Source organism: Pseudonaja textilis, chromosome 6 (genome assembly GCF_049901715.1).
Source record: "Pseudonaja textilis isolate UNSWEBS1 chromosome 6, rPseTex1.2, whole genome shotgun sequence".
Lineage (NCBI taxonomy): Eukaryota > Metazoa > Chordata > Lepidosauria > Squamata > Elapidae > Pseudonaja > Pseudonaja textilis.
In genome coordinates, this window is record NC_141995.1 from 49,424,226 (window position 1) to 49,437,416 (window position 13,191).

At 41.1% G+C, this 13,191-nt stretch overlaps 1 protein-coding gene across 1 annotated transcript in view; it reads left to right on the forward strand.

Moving 5' to 3' along the window:
- The window catches only part of RFC1 (replication factor C subunit 1), a 40,494-nt gene that overhangs the window by 7,284 nt on the left and 20,019 nt on the right, over positions 1-13,191 (forward strand). The window contains 7 exon segments of the mRNA XM_087936822.1: positions 3-78; positions 1,594-1,707; positions 5,912-6,141; positions 7,278-7,352; positions 11,918-11,995; positions 12,489-12,555; positions 12,643-12,956. Of these exon segments, the coding sequence (XP_087792948.1) occupies positions 3-78; positions 1,594-1,707; positions 5,912-6,141; positions 7,278-7,352; positions 11,918-11,995; positions 12,489-12,555; positions 12,643-12,956 (954 nt within the window).

The window sequence follows — 13,191 nt, forward strand, 5'->3', positions numbered from 1 at the left end:
AGGTGAAAAATTCATCTCACGAAGAGGATATCAAGCGAAAACAGGTGAACAAGAAAAAAAGGATAATCTATGATTCAGGTAAGCCTTATAACTAATGTTCCAGATTTATTTTACGTCACTACAATGATTTCTGCTTGCTAAGGTTTTCCTGGAGAGACAACTGGAAAATCTCCATAGGTTTTTTCCAATAATTTTTGCTCATAAATTGCATAACGTGTGTATCTAGAATTAAGGGATCTCTGGATTCACGATAAAATTACTCGCCTCACCTGAAATTGACCGGAGAAAACTTCTATTTAAAGCCTTCTACGATGGCTTCAGATGGTTTGAGTTACAGCTTTCATTAGTGTCAGCCATTAGGGCCGTGAAACGATGGAAGATACTGCAAAAAAGAATACTTGGAGAGTATCAGTTTCAAACATAACATTAATATCACTGTTTTATTATGTTGGACTTGTTCCCATTCAGCTCACTGTCCTCCGTTTAACTGGCAAATGTGATCCAAGAACTCTGAATTTATTTATTTTTTAATCTCTTGTACTTTTCAGTGATTCTGAAGTTTGATTCAGGGACCTTGATCATAAATGATTTAAATCATAAATGCTTGTTAGGATTTTGTCCATCTGCATGATCTAATAGCAACAGGGTGCCTCTTCCTTGTTTTAGTGTGCCCATAGCTCCATAATACAGCATTAGGAAATTCCATGAATGGGGCGGATTAAAAAACAAAAGCAGTTCTCCTGCAGTCATAATATAGAAACATTGGAACATTTCAAATATGAAAATAAACATTTTTAGATATGTACCAAGTGAAGAAGTTTATGGTATTCAGTATTTCTGTTTGAATCCCTGTGAACATTTCGGCACTGGAACTTTAAAAGCATTGCATGAGTTGGATTATCGTGTTACCCCGAAAATAAGACCCTGTCTTATATATTTTTGCCACCAAAAAAAGGCCCCTGGTCTTATTTTCGGGGATGTCATCCATTGACTAACCTCACTTGCGTGCGTCACCCCCGGCCTCCTTTTTGCTGTCAAAGGCCTTCAGGAACTTCTTCTACAGCCAGCAAGGCTTTCCTGAAGGCCTCTGTAGCCGATAACTGAGCTCTGGATTGATCCAGAGCTTTGTTATCAGCTCCCGAGGCCTTCAGGAAAGCCTTGCCAGCCTAGCTGGCTGCAGAAGAAATGGGCCAGCCAGGCAGGTGTTGGAGTGTGCGAGGCCTGGCTACACCTGTCCAAAGCTAAGTAGCAGGGCAGCTCCACCTCCCATCCCCACCCTAGCTTAATTTTTACCCATCCACTCTGGAGTGGGTGGGATCTTAATTAGGGCTTATATTGGGCGCATGTGTAAAAATCAAACTAGGACCTACTTTCAGGGTAGGTTGTATTTTCGGGGAAGCAGTATTGAAGGTTAAGGCTTTGCATCCTCTTTTTCATCTAGGCAGAGAATTTATGGGAGTTAAAGTGCAGATATCTTAAATTTGCCAAGGTTGGGAAATGCTGGTCAATCTAAAGTGGCCCTCTTATTTCTCTCAGAGTATTTTTACTTGTGGATGGATACATTAAAAAAAATAATAATGCTGTTTAATTCAGATTCTGAAGAGGAGGTACCATTAATCAAAAAATCTAAGCCGCCAGACAGAAAGTTATCTTCTAAACCTGCTAAGCTGCTAAAGACGGAGCCTGTGGTTTACGTTTCAGAAACAGGTAACCCCACTGTAAGATCTACTAATGTGCGAGATTTATGTTCCACTGGAAATATATTTTCCAGGTTAATTTAATTCGCTTATTTTCCAGGTTCGCTTATTGTAAAATAATGATTGAGGAAATTAAGTTTGCAGTATATTACAAACATGGTGCAGAAATGGATTTACATGTGATGAGTGTGTATGTGGACTTAGCTTGGCTTATTAATTACCTTCCTTATGGGTATCATGTTTCCCTAATAGCTAATCACTCTTGGGATTTTGGAGACCTTTTTGTCAAAATGTCTGGAAATTTGTGCCAATTTCAAAACCTTTGACTGGAGGGTTTTATAACATAAAATAATAGGGTTAGAAGGGATCTTAGAGGTCTTCTAGTCCAAACTCCTGCTCAAGCAGGAGATTCCCTTTGTCTCCCTCCCTCTCTCCTCCTCTCTTTCTCTCTTCCCCCTCTCTTTTTCTCCCTGTTTCTCTCCCTCCCTCTCTTTCTCTTTCCTTCTCCCTCCCTCTCCTCTTTCCCCCCCTCTTTCTTTCTCCCTCTCTCCTTCTCTTTCTCTTTCTCCCTCTCTCCCTCCTTCTTTCTCCCCCTCTCTCCCTCCTCTCCCCTGTATATATGTGTGTGTATGCTCATACACAAATACATACACACACATAGATATATTCACACACACACACACAGACACATATAGATATACACATACATAGATGTTGTGACTCCGGAGTTGGAATCTGTTCCGTTGGCAGATGTGAGCTCGAGCGAAGAGGATATGGCAGTGAATTATGAGCCGGCACTGCTGAGTGATTTGGATAGCAGCCAGGATGAGGAAATGGATTTAACTAGGAGAGACGAACCTGATTTAATAGAGATGTCAGGACCTTCGACCTCCTCTGATTCTTCTCCTCTGGCTGAGCAACAGCCGGGAATAGCTAACCAGGAACACATGCGAGAGTTTTCTAGCGAAGAAGAGAACTTAGAAAGATCCTGGTTTGATGCAAGAAATAGACGGAGATTGAGACGTCAATCTCAGTTGGGAAGGAGGCATCGAGCCAGTGACTAATTAAGGAGATTAACACGCCCCTTAGAGGATAAAAGGAAACAGCTTGGCTGGTGAACTTTGCCAGAAGCAAAGTGATTTATGGGAGTGAACACACGAAGAGAACTCTTAGAGGCATTGGGATTTATAGCCACGTCAGGATTACCGGACAGAGTTTGGATTTATTGTTGAGGACTGAAAATACTTCAGCAGTCCTCTTGTGAGGGTTTGCTTATTGGTTTGTGATATTTCTGGAACTGCTTTATTTCATTTTGCTCACCTGCAATTAAAGGGGAGACATAACACATAGATATACACATACATAGATATACACATACATACACACACATAGATATACTCACAGACCCACACATAGAGATACACATACATGTGTATATGTACACATACACACAGTGACTTGCAGTCACATGATTGCGATTTGCAGTCTGGATTTCTGGACATCCCAGTTTGTTTGTGGGTTGTAATGATGGAACCTTCCGCTGCTTTTGGGTCCTGTGATGTTTCAACTTCCATTCCTTAGTGGCATGTTCCGGATGGGTCTGGACATTCCTGGAGAACCATGGTCTTAGTCCTGGGAAATCTTGCGCCTTGCACACGCGGGCAAGGATTGCGCACAAAGTTTTAAGACTATCCAGTGCGCGGGGTGGCCCTTTCGTGCCTTCAAAGGGTGTGTGGGAATATTCTGTAACAACTCTGTTGTTCCTTGCTGATTGTGAAATTCAGGAGGGCAAAGGTGCAGGATGAGGTTGCCTCCAAGCGGCCTCTTCTCTGCTGGCAGAATCTCAGCAAACTTTGAGTGCCTTTTCTCTGGGGTGGCCTTTGTAATCCCTTACATTTCAAGATTAAAAAAAAAGAGCCTCTTGGTCTGATGACCCTGAAGAACATATTGTTCCAAGGGTATTTTAATCTTAATGACGATCAAAGAGCCACCTATCTCAGGTAGATAAAGGCAGAAAGTTACTGTCACATTGTTTTTTTTTAATCAGCTTCGTAATGTCTTTTGTCTGAACTGTAAACAACCTTGAGCTCTTGGAAGTGGATTTCTACAGAGGCACAAAAACTTGGGTTGAGGACAGTTGTGAAGTCAGCATATTTTTGCCGAGTAGTGATAAGAATGAATTACCTGTCAGTTAACAGCTTAATTCGACACACAGGCAGGCTTCCCTCAGCAAATGTTTTGAAAAATTATCAATTTTTATTTTCCAACTCTCTGCCTGCTGCCAAGTCATGGACGGATGGTCCTCAACCTACAACCTACAACAGTCGAGCCCCAAATTTATGTCGCTGAGTGAGCCTTGCCCCCATTTTACCATCTTTCTTGCCGCCATTGTTAAAGTGAATCCCTGCAGTTGTTAAAGTTAGTAACACAGTTGTTAAAGAAATCTGGCTTCCTCGTGGGTTTTGCTTGTCAGAAGGTCGCAGGAGGGGATCACAGGACGCTGCTACCGTTGTAAGTGTGAAAAACGATCGTGAGTCACTTTTTCCAGGGCCATTGTAACTTTGAACGGTCCCTAAACGAACTGTTGTAAATGGAGGACTACCTGTACAATTTATAACTTAGTCCTAACTGAAGTAAAGGAATGTATTCCAGGACATAATGATAGCTGATGGGAAGGGCTTGTGTTCCAGTGCTTGTTTTCACACACACAACACTGAATCTAAAACAAGTTCAGGGCTTACAATGGGGATATTGTAAGTCTTCAAGAGTTTCCTAGTATTGTTTCTAGTCTTAATTTCCAAGGAACACAGTTCCTCTAATAGTAGTTCAATACGTTTCCTTGCAACAAATCAATTTATTTCAGTAAATTAGGCTTCTGTTCAAAGATTTGGCACATCAAGAAGCTGTAAGATGTTCAGAATTGGCTAAGTAGTTTGGAACGAGGCAAAATACACACACACAAACAGGCGTGCATATAGACATACATTATATATATTTTTTTCTTAAGTTTTCGCGGGTACTTATATGTATGGCATTCAGCTTTGTTCGGGTATTTTCCCACGTCATTGTAGTTGTGCTTTTAAAGTTGTAGTGACGTTTCAGCAGAATCTCATCTGCCATCATCAGGCTTCTTCAGAAAACTTAAGAAAACATAGATATAATTTTTATATATAAATTTTTAAAAAGTATTGGAATTATTTCCCACTCCATTTCAGCTGTGATACCAGCTGCATTTTTTTAAGGAAATGTCTTCTTTACATTTTATCCCTTTTGAACTTTTTTTTTTTTAAATTACACTGCCTGTTCTTTTAAAAGTTGCTGGAAGGACTTAATCACAGTGCCGGCAAGTAAGATTTTAAAAATAAAATGTAATGATAGCAGGAGGCAGTGGTTAAACTTGCTGTCACAATGATTTGAAGGTCTATTCATATCCATTTTAAGTTTCTTTCGAGTGAAAATGGGACTAGAGGCCTGAATAGATTCAGTGGATCAATTTTATGTTTTTATTATAGCCTAGAGTTTGACACTTCCTTTTACCGCATTACTTTAATTACTCATGCTAGAATTACATGCAATTTTAACGTCGCTGCAGGAAAGCACAAAAGCCTCTTGGTATATCATTGACTAGAGGGGCAGTGATTGAACAGAAGTCTTAATAACATTTCAAGCTGGAACTGGAAAGATTCACTTCCAGAACAAGAACGATTCCGCCGGGGACACTGACTGCCAGTTTTGAGCATTTAGTTTTTTGGTAAATACGGCTTTTTTAATAAAGATGTCACCGATGGCTGTACGCTTCTCTCTGAAGGGCATAAAAATACTAAGCCCAAATATTTAATGGATCTCCATTTAAACTCCAGACAGGATGGCTTTCCCATTTTGAATTGTTAGGAATTCTTCTTTCAAGTCAGCTGCTAAAAATTAAATAATTTCCTGGAGGTTTTTTTTTTTTTTTGGCCCCCTCCCCAATCAACTTTAAAAGCAGAATCTATTTGAACAAATAAAGGTGATCCTTTTGCAGAGGACAATTTACCCAGGAAAATCTGAATGAGAGATTAAAAAATTTCTTTGTGAAATGTATAATCCAATCAGTTGCTTTCGCGTCTCTCTTTTTTTTTTTCCTTCCTTTTTTGGAAAACATTGCAACCAGGTGGCCTTGCTGGGCATCTTGTTCCTGGAAAATCATTTTTGTTTTTTGTTTTTTTGGCCTTCAGATGAAGATGAGGACTTTGTTAAGAAACCCCCTCCGAAAGTTAAACTGCTGGAGACGTCGGTGAAAATGATTCACAGAACGACGGGAACATCCCAGCCAGATTCCAAACCAAAAGTCAAAAATAAACCCTTATCTCCTGTAAAACTGATGCCCATATCCGTCCTGGATTACTTTGGGACTGGGAGCATCCAACAGTCGGAGACAAAGCTGGTATCAAGCAAACGAAAAGAAGTGAGTAAAGATGGAATATTCCCGGCTTCCCCGGGGCTGAGAGATATTATTTACGAGCCAGAAATTCTCCCAGTTCACACCTGGTTGTAAGCAGAATACAGGTAACCCTCCATTTACGACCACAATTGAGCCCAACGTTGATGTTGCTAAGCGAAATGTTTGTGAAGTGAGCTTTGCCTCTATCCTGTTTTACGACTTTTCTTGCCCCAGTCGTTAAGTGAGTCACTGCAGTTAAGTTAGTCACCTAGTTGTTAAATGAATCTGGCTTTCCCCGTGGGCTTTGCTCTCCGAAAGGTCACAAAAGGAGATCACGTGACCCCCGGCACACTGCATCCGTCATAAATATGAGTCCGTTGCCAAGGGTCTGGATTTTGACCACACGACCAGCGGTCGTAAGTGTGACAATTGGTCATCGGCCGCTTTTTTCAGTGCCTTTGTAACTTTGAGCGGTCTCTAAATGAACTGTTGTATGTTGAGGACTACCTATAGAGATGACAATACTCTGATCCGGTTACATTAGACCTTGGTTCTTATCATCTGAAACAGAGGTGGGTATTCAGCAGGTTCGGACCAGTTCTGGAGAACCGGTAGCAGAAATTTTGAGTAGCTCAAGAGAACCGGCCAATGCCACCTCTGACTGGCCTCGCCCTCATCTAGTCTCCGCCTCCCAAGTCCCAGCTGATTGGCTGGGTCTTCTTTGGTTACCCTGCACAGGAGAACGGAGCTGGAAAGCAGGTTAATGGGGTGGGGAGGGAATGGAAATTTTGCAGTATCCTTCCCCTGCCACACCCACCGAGCCACGCCCACAGAACCGGTAGTAAAAAAAATTGAATCCCCCCACTGATCTGAACTTTGTAAATTTTGAACATCTTGACGTTCAACGTTTTGATCCTGTCATTGTTTTATTCTGTCGTTTGTGGTATTGGAAGCCACCCAGAGTTGCTTAGCAGAGTTATATAAACTGAATGAACGAACGAACGAACGAACATGAGAGCAGTAATTTGAAAATGTGTCTTTTAGAGAAGACAAAACAGCAAGCCGGCCTTAAACTCTGATTACCTTAACTGCGGTTACAAGAAGAATGTAGACATAAACATGGGACTAATCTCATTGCTCTTCTTTTTGGTGTGTTGCAGTCTTGGCAAAGCAAGGATCCCATCCTCAACGATGAGGCTATCGCTAAAGAACTACAGCTGGAAGAGAATTCGCAGGTAACGTAGGGTAGAATTTACCTTACTATTGAATGCACTGTTTCTATTCAGTCCCGCGTGCCACGCCCACCGTTCATTTCCGTCTCCATTTCTGCAGGATTCTTTTCAGAATCACGGTTTCCAAGAGTGATTTGATGGAGCAGGGAAACTATTGGTTTTGGTTTGTTTGTTTGTTTGTTTTCATTAAAATTCTTATTTCAGCTTTATTTGGAAAGCTAGGCTTTTGTTCATAGGAGGTCGTCTTCCATTTGCAGATAGAACCGGCAACCAGTGCAGCTACCGGCAGAATAAGTGTAAATATGAAAGAAAAGAAGGAAAATATTGCTTTTCCCACCTTCCCTTTTGAGAGCTTCCATACAAGGTAGTCCTCAACTTGCAACCATTCATTGAGTGACTGTTCGAAATGACGACAGCGCTGGGAAAAAAAAAAAGGACTTCTAACCATTTTTCACACTTAATGACCATTGCACCTTGACCCCTGTGGTCACGTGATCCAAATTCAGACGGTTGGCAACTCATATTTATGACAGTTGAAGTGTCCCTTGAGAATCAAAGTCAATGAGGAAGCCTCATTCGCTAACAACCCTGTTGGTAACAAGCAAGTGGTTCACTTTAACAACGGCCTCTCTTAGTGACAGAAATTTTGGTCTGAAATGTGGTCGTAAGTTGGGGTCTACCTGTACTTGCTTTTTAAGTGGCTCCTTAGCCTGGTGACATTGATTTCCAGGAAACCAAAAAGAATTCCAGGGAGAATTAATAAAATGTCTTCAGGAATAGTCTCCATTGTCAGCATCAACATTCTAGAGACATACCCACAAGGGAGGAAGGGAGGAAATAGTTGTTAACATTCACACAGTCAACAAGTGGGCGTAAAATAGGTAGCTTGATCCAGGCTGCAAAAGTAAAAGCAGGTTAACAGGAGTTGGAAGGGACCTTGGAGGACTTCTAGTCCAACCCCCCAAGCAGGAGACCTTCTACCATTCCCGACAAATGGTTGTCTTCTTAAAGGCCTCCAGTGATGGAGCACCCACAATTCCTAGTGGCAAGCCGTTCCATAGGTTAGCCAGGTTCTAGGACATGATGATGAAATACCGGAAGTGATAAAATGGGCCTATTTTTTGGCCTCGAGGCTGCAGAGGCTTCCCTCAAGCCTCTGGGAAGCTGAAAAAGGCCTCAAACGGGCCCAAAATCAGCTGGGGAGATGCGAACATGCCTAGTGCAGGTAAGGGGGTGGCGAGGGGGGGGATCGCGCATGCATGCGCAGGGGACGAGGGGGGGCAAGCGCATTGCCTTTTGTCTCCTGGCATGTGCGTGCATGCAGTTTTCGACACAGGAGCCCCAAAAGATTAGCCACCACTGTTCTAGGACAGGGGTCGTCAAACTTTTGGACCTCGGGGACCACCAAACTCATAATTTTAGATCCCAGGGACCACTAACTGGCTCTGTGGGCGTGGCCTAATTTGTGGGTGTGGCTTGGTGGTCATGTGACTGGCTGGGCTTGGCTTGCATGTAAATATTATAAATATATATATATAAATATTGAATTTTTTTATAAAAAAGAGCAACTTTTACCCAAAATTAGGCAAAGCAGGCAGGCAGATTGAGTTGCTCACAGAATCACAGATTCATTCAGAAATCCGTCTGCCATTGGCTAGCTCAGTCTGTCACATAAAACTTGCTTGCAAGCAAACTCACAAAATTTACTCACAACACACCATGCAGGTAAATACTGAATTTTTTATTTTTAAAAAAAGAGCAACTTTTCCCCAAAATCAGGCAAAGCAGGCAGATTGAGTTGCTCACAGAATCATTCAGTGATCTATCCATCTGCCATCGGCTAGCTCAGCCTCTCAAATTTGCTTGCTGTGAGTCTGCACTGAATTTGCTTGCAAGCAAACCTTCAGTGTCCTAAGGGAGGTTCGGCTGTGCCAAAGATCTAAAGACTAGCTAGAAAGCAAGAAATCCAACCATTTCCTGCTTCCTAGCTAATCTAAATCTCCCGGCACAGCAGAGCAGACGATGGTCGGAACAAGGAAAAAAAGCAATTTAGCAGGCAAGTTTGCTGGGTAAGGCGTGAGCGGGTGGGGAGGGTTCCCATGGGCCATGTCGGCGGCGTAGCCTTGTGTTTCTGCGCAGCCTGGATTAATTGCTTTGGGGGGTGCTCTGGGGGTGAGATTTCTCTGCGGCCCACCAGAATTTTCTCAGGGCCCACCAGTTGGCGACTGCTGTTCTAGGAGATTCTGCCATAACAAACACAACTAATAAGCAAGGCGTGGAGATTCTGATCACAAATTTAAGGCTTCTATACTAATTTTATTTTACTAATTCTTAAATTGAAACGTCTGTGATTGTTGCATGCTTGACTATGGTGTAGTACCTGCGATACTGTACTTCATAAACATGAGGTCCTGGCAAAATATTGTCCTAAAATAATTAACTTGACTGTGGCCATAAACTTTTCATCAGTTTTGGGCTTTTGCTGTACTGATCAGAACTGCAGTGGAAACTAGCTTTTTCTGAAACTTTGTTCTAGTAACTGTAAATTCTGTAAATTTGTGAGTAAACTCTCACGAATTTGGTAGCCTTACATGAGAATCATTGAAACTTTTAAGACAAATCCACAATGCTGCCTACAAGAAATAGACTTGATAATTGGGAAGTAATATTGAAAGAAGTTGAAAGGAATATCGAAAGATATTGAAAATAATTTTTGATATTATCATGGATTAAAAAACACATGCATGTTGCTATTCATCTTTATCTTTCATCCTGCTTCATGTTTATTGCTTGTGGAATGTTTATTCTGCCAGTAGAAGTTCCATCTGGTTGTCATTTCAAAAATAAGATACCATAAAGACAGAGCCATGTCATAAATTGTAATTCAAAAGTAGCAGAGAATTAGTCACTTAAAATGAGATGAATCACCATCTAAAAATAACTTCCCTTGCAAATCAAATTGACAAGTATTTGATCTGACCACACATTTATTTTAAAAAAGCAACATTAGGAAGACTTTAAACACGGTGATGATGATTTTAATAGTCAATGTTTTGAAATGCTTGCATTCCCCGTAATTCCTAAACCATCAGAAATTGGGAATGCCTGCTTAGTCACAGGTGGTTTCCAGACGAGAGGTTATTGTAGTGTTTTTCTGCCTTCAATCACATTAACATCCCCTTGATATAAGTATATTTCTGTAACCCAGGCTTATTTGCAATTAAATTTATAAGCATGAGGGATTGGGGACAGCCGTAATGTCCAGAAATTATTATATCTGAGGTAGTCCAAAATTGGAACCAATGTGACATCAGTACGGTTGAATCTCGCTTATGAATTCATCTCCTTTGGAGCAATTTGGGGCTTTGACAAATCAAATCAAATAACTTTCTTGCGGTCATTAAGAAAAGGGCTTTGATATAAATAGATTAGCTGCAAATGCATTGAAATAAGAGTTTGTAAAACTTGGCGGTTAATATGAATCAGGGTTGGGTTAGAAAATGATCATTGCTTCCTAAGGATGGTTTTATTTTTGTAAATAAGTTTCCCGGTTTTATATTAATGTAATGTATAATTTTATTTTCATATTGGTATTGTTTTCAATCCAATTGCGTCCTGGGGAAGAAGGCTGTAGCAATACAGCTTCAATTTTTCATAGGCATGAGATTAAAAAAAGTTATAGCACACAAGGAAAATAAATATTCTATATGCATTTCAGAATTAAAATGCTGGCAGAGTTGTCAAACTGTTAATTTGGAAAGATTAAATGCCTGGGTAGGTGTTTTTGAGAGGGAGAAAGAGAGGGAGGTCTTTGTGTATGGACATTTCTTTGTTTTCTACAATTACTGTTAGCCTGGCTTCAATTTAATACTAAAATAAGAAATATGAACGCTATCTGTTTAGCTGAATAACCTCCTGCTTATGATGATACAGAAACAGAGCCTGTGGGATTATTGCTAACAATGCTATATATCAGAATTGTGTGGGGAGGCAAGTTTTGATATTATTCTTGGCCGAAGATTAGATTTGGGTAATGTTCCAAGCCCCACTCAGGGAAAACAAGTTAGCTTTCCTCAAAAATAATAATAATAATAACAGAACGTTGTATTGTGTTGAGGCAAAATGAAGAAAAAATGGACTCACGTTTCCTCACTGTGTTCAACTGAGCCATTGAAAATCAGATCTGGTTTTATATTTGCAGCAGAAAATAATTGAATTTCAGAATTGGGTTAGTTTATTCATTTGAATGAAGGGCGTGTGGCCTTCATTCCATACCCCAATCACTTCCCACCACCACTAAATTTGAATCTCTCTTGATTGATTCCTCCACCCAGTGTCTATAGCGTCTATAGAAAATAGTGCTGGACTTCAATTCCCAGAATTCCTGAGCCAAGCAGGAACCTCTTGAACCTAGTTGGCTGGCTGGGAGCTAAACACCACAGGTCATAAAAAGGGCCCTCGTCGCCCACTCCTCTTCTAGCCCAGGAGTCTTCAAACTTGGAAACTTTGAAGACTTCTGGACTTCCAACTCCCAGAATTGCCCAGCCCAATTTTTGCACTCTTTGCAGCGGGAAAGACAATTGCACGAAGATGAAGAATTTGCACAAACGTTGGCTATGTTGGATGAGACGCCCAGAAAGAAAAAGGTAAATGGGAAATAATTACTTTATAAAGTAAATGGATTTCTAATCTTAACTGCTGTATACTCTAACTTAGGGGTCTTCAACCTTGGCAACTTTAAGCTTGGAGGACTTCAACTCCCAGAATTCCCCAGCCAGCTTTGCTTAAAGTTGCCAAGATTGGAGACCCGTGCTCTAACTGATGTGCGACATGCGATGAGTGAAGTTCAAACTTCAGGCTATTTACTCCTTCCCCTGAATTACTTCACCCCCCCAGGTCTGATGAACGAAGAGGCTTGCACTTGGTTAAATCCTGTTACTTGCTCTGGATCACCTTAATAGGAGGAAAAACCCAGTGTGACAAATTAAATGTTTTGCTTGGATGGTTTGGGGGTTGGTGGAAATCAAATATCATTTGCCTGGCCTCTTTGTAGAAGTGTTCTGAAATTGTTGCCAATGATAACTTCATCCCAACAATAGCAAAGCAAAACCAAGACCCTAAGTCTGTTTATTGTCGTAGCCGCGAAAAGAAGAATTTCAACAGTCAAAATCGGGCGAAGCAGGAAAAAACAAACAAGCTCAGAAAGGTAATCCCCTTTTTATTTTATTTTAAGGCTTTGTTAGGTTCTGTGTCACCTTCACTTATCTTTAAAACCGTCGCTCTCTTTCCGTAGGGAAAGCTACCGCTTCCGCCTTAAATTCCCAACCTGATTCCGCAAAGGATCAGATTCGTTCCAAAAGTGTTGGAGGGTTGAATCTTCACCCTGAATCTTCTGCTACGAAGGAAGAGGTGGACTGGGGGAATAAGAGGGGTTCACCCAAGGCTTCCTCCAGGTCAACGCCACTCAAGCAACAAGCAGAGGCTATCAAAACCGAAAATGGGACCTCGAAGGGGGAGAACCTCAGGAGAGGAACTCCAGCAGGAAAAACCATCTCGCCCAAAACCAAGACGCCGACAAAGGTGAAGGTTTCTCCCGAACAACCCAAGGTAGGTCTGAGAAGCATCCGGAGGAAAGATTTTGGTTGGCGGGATCATTAATCATGAATGTCCTTGGTGCTCTCTGAGCTTGCTGTGGTATTTTTGCAGACATTTTATGACCCAACTAAGTAACCTCATCAGTGCCAGAAAGGAGGGATTTGGTGTTTATTTGTTTTTTTAATATTATATACTTTATATATATATTATATATTTAATAATATATATGCTTCTAGCACTGATGATG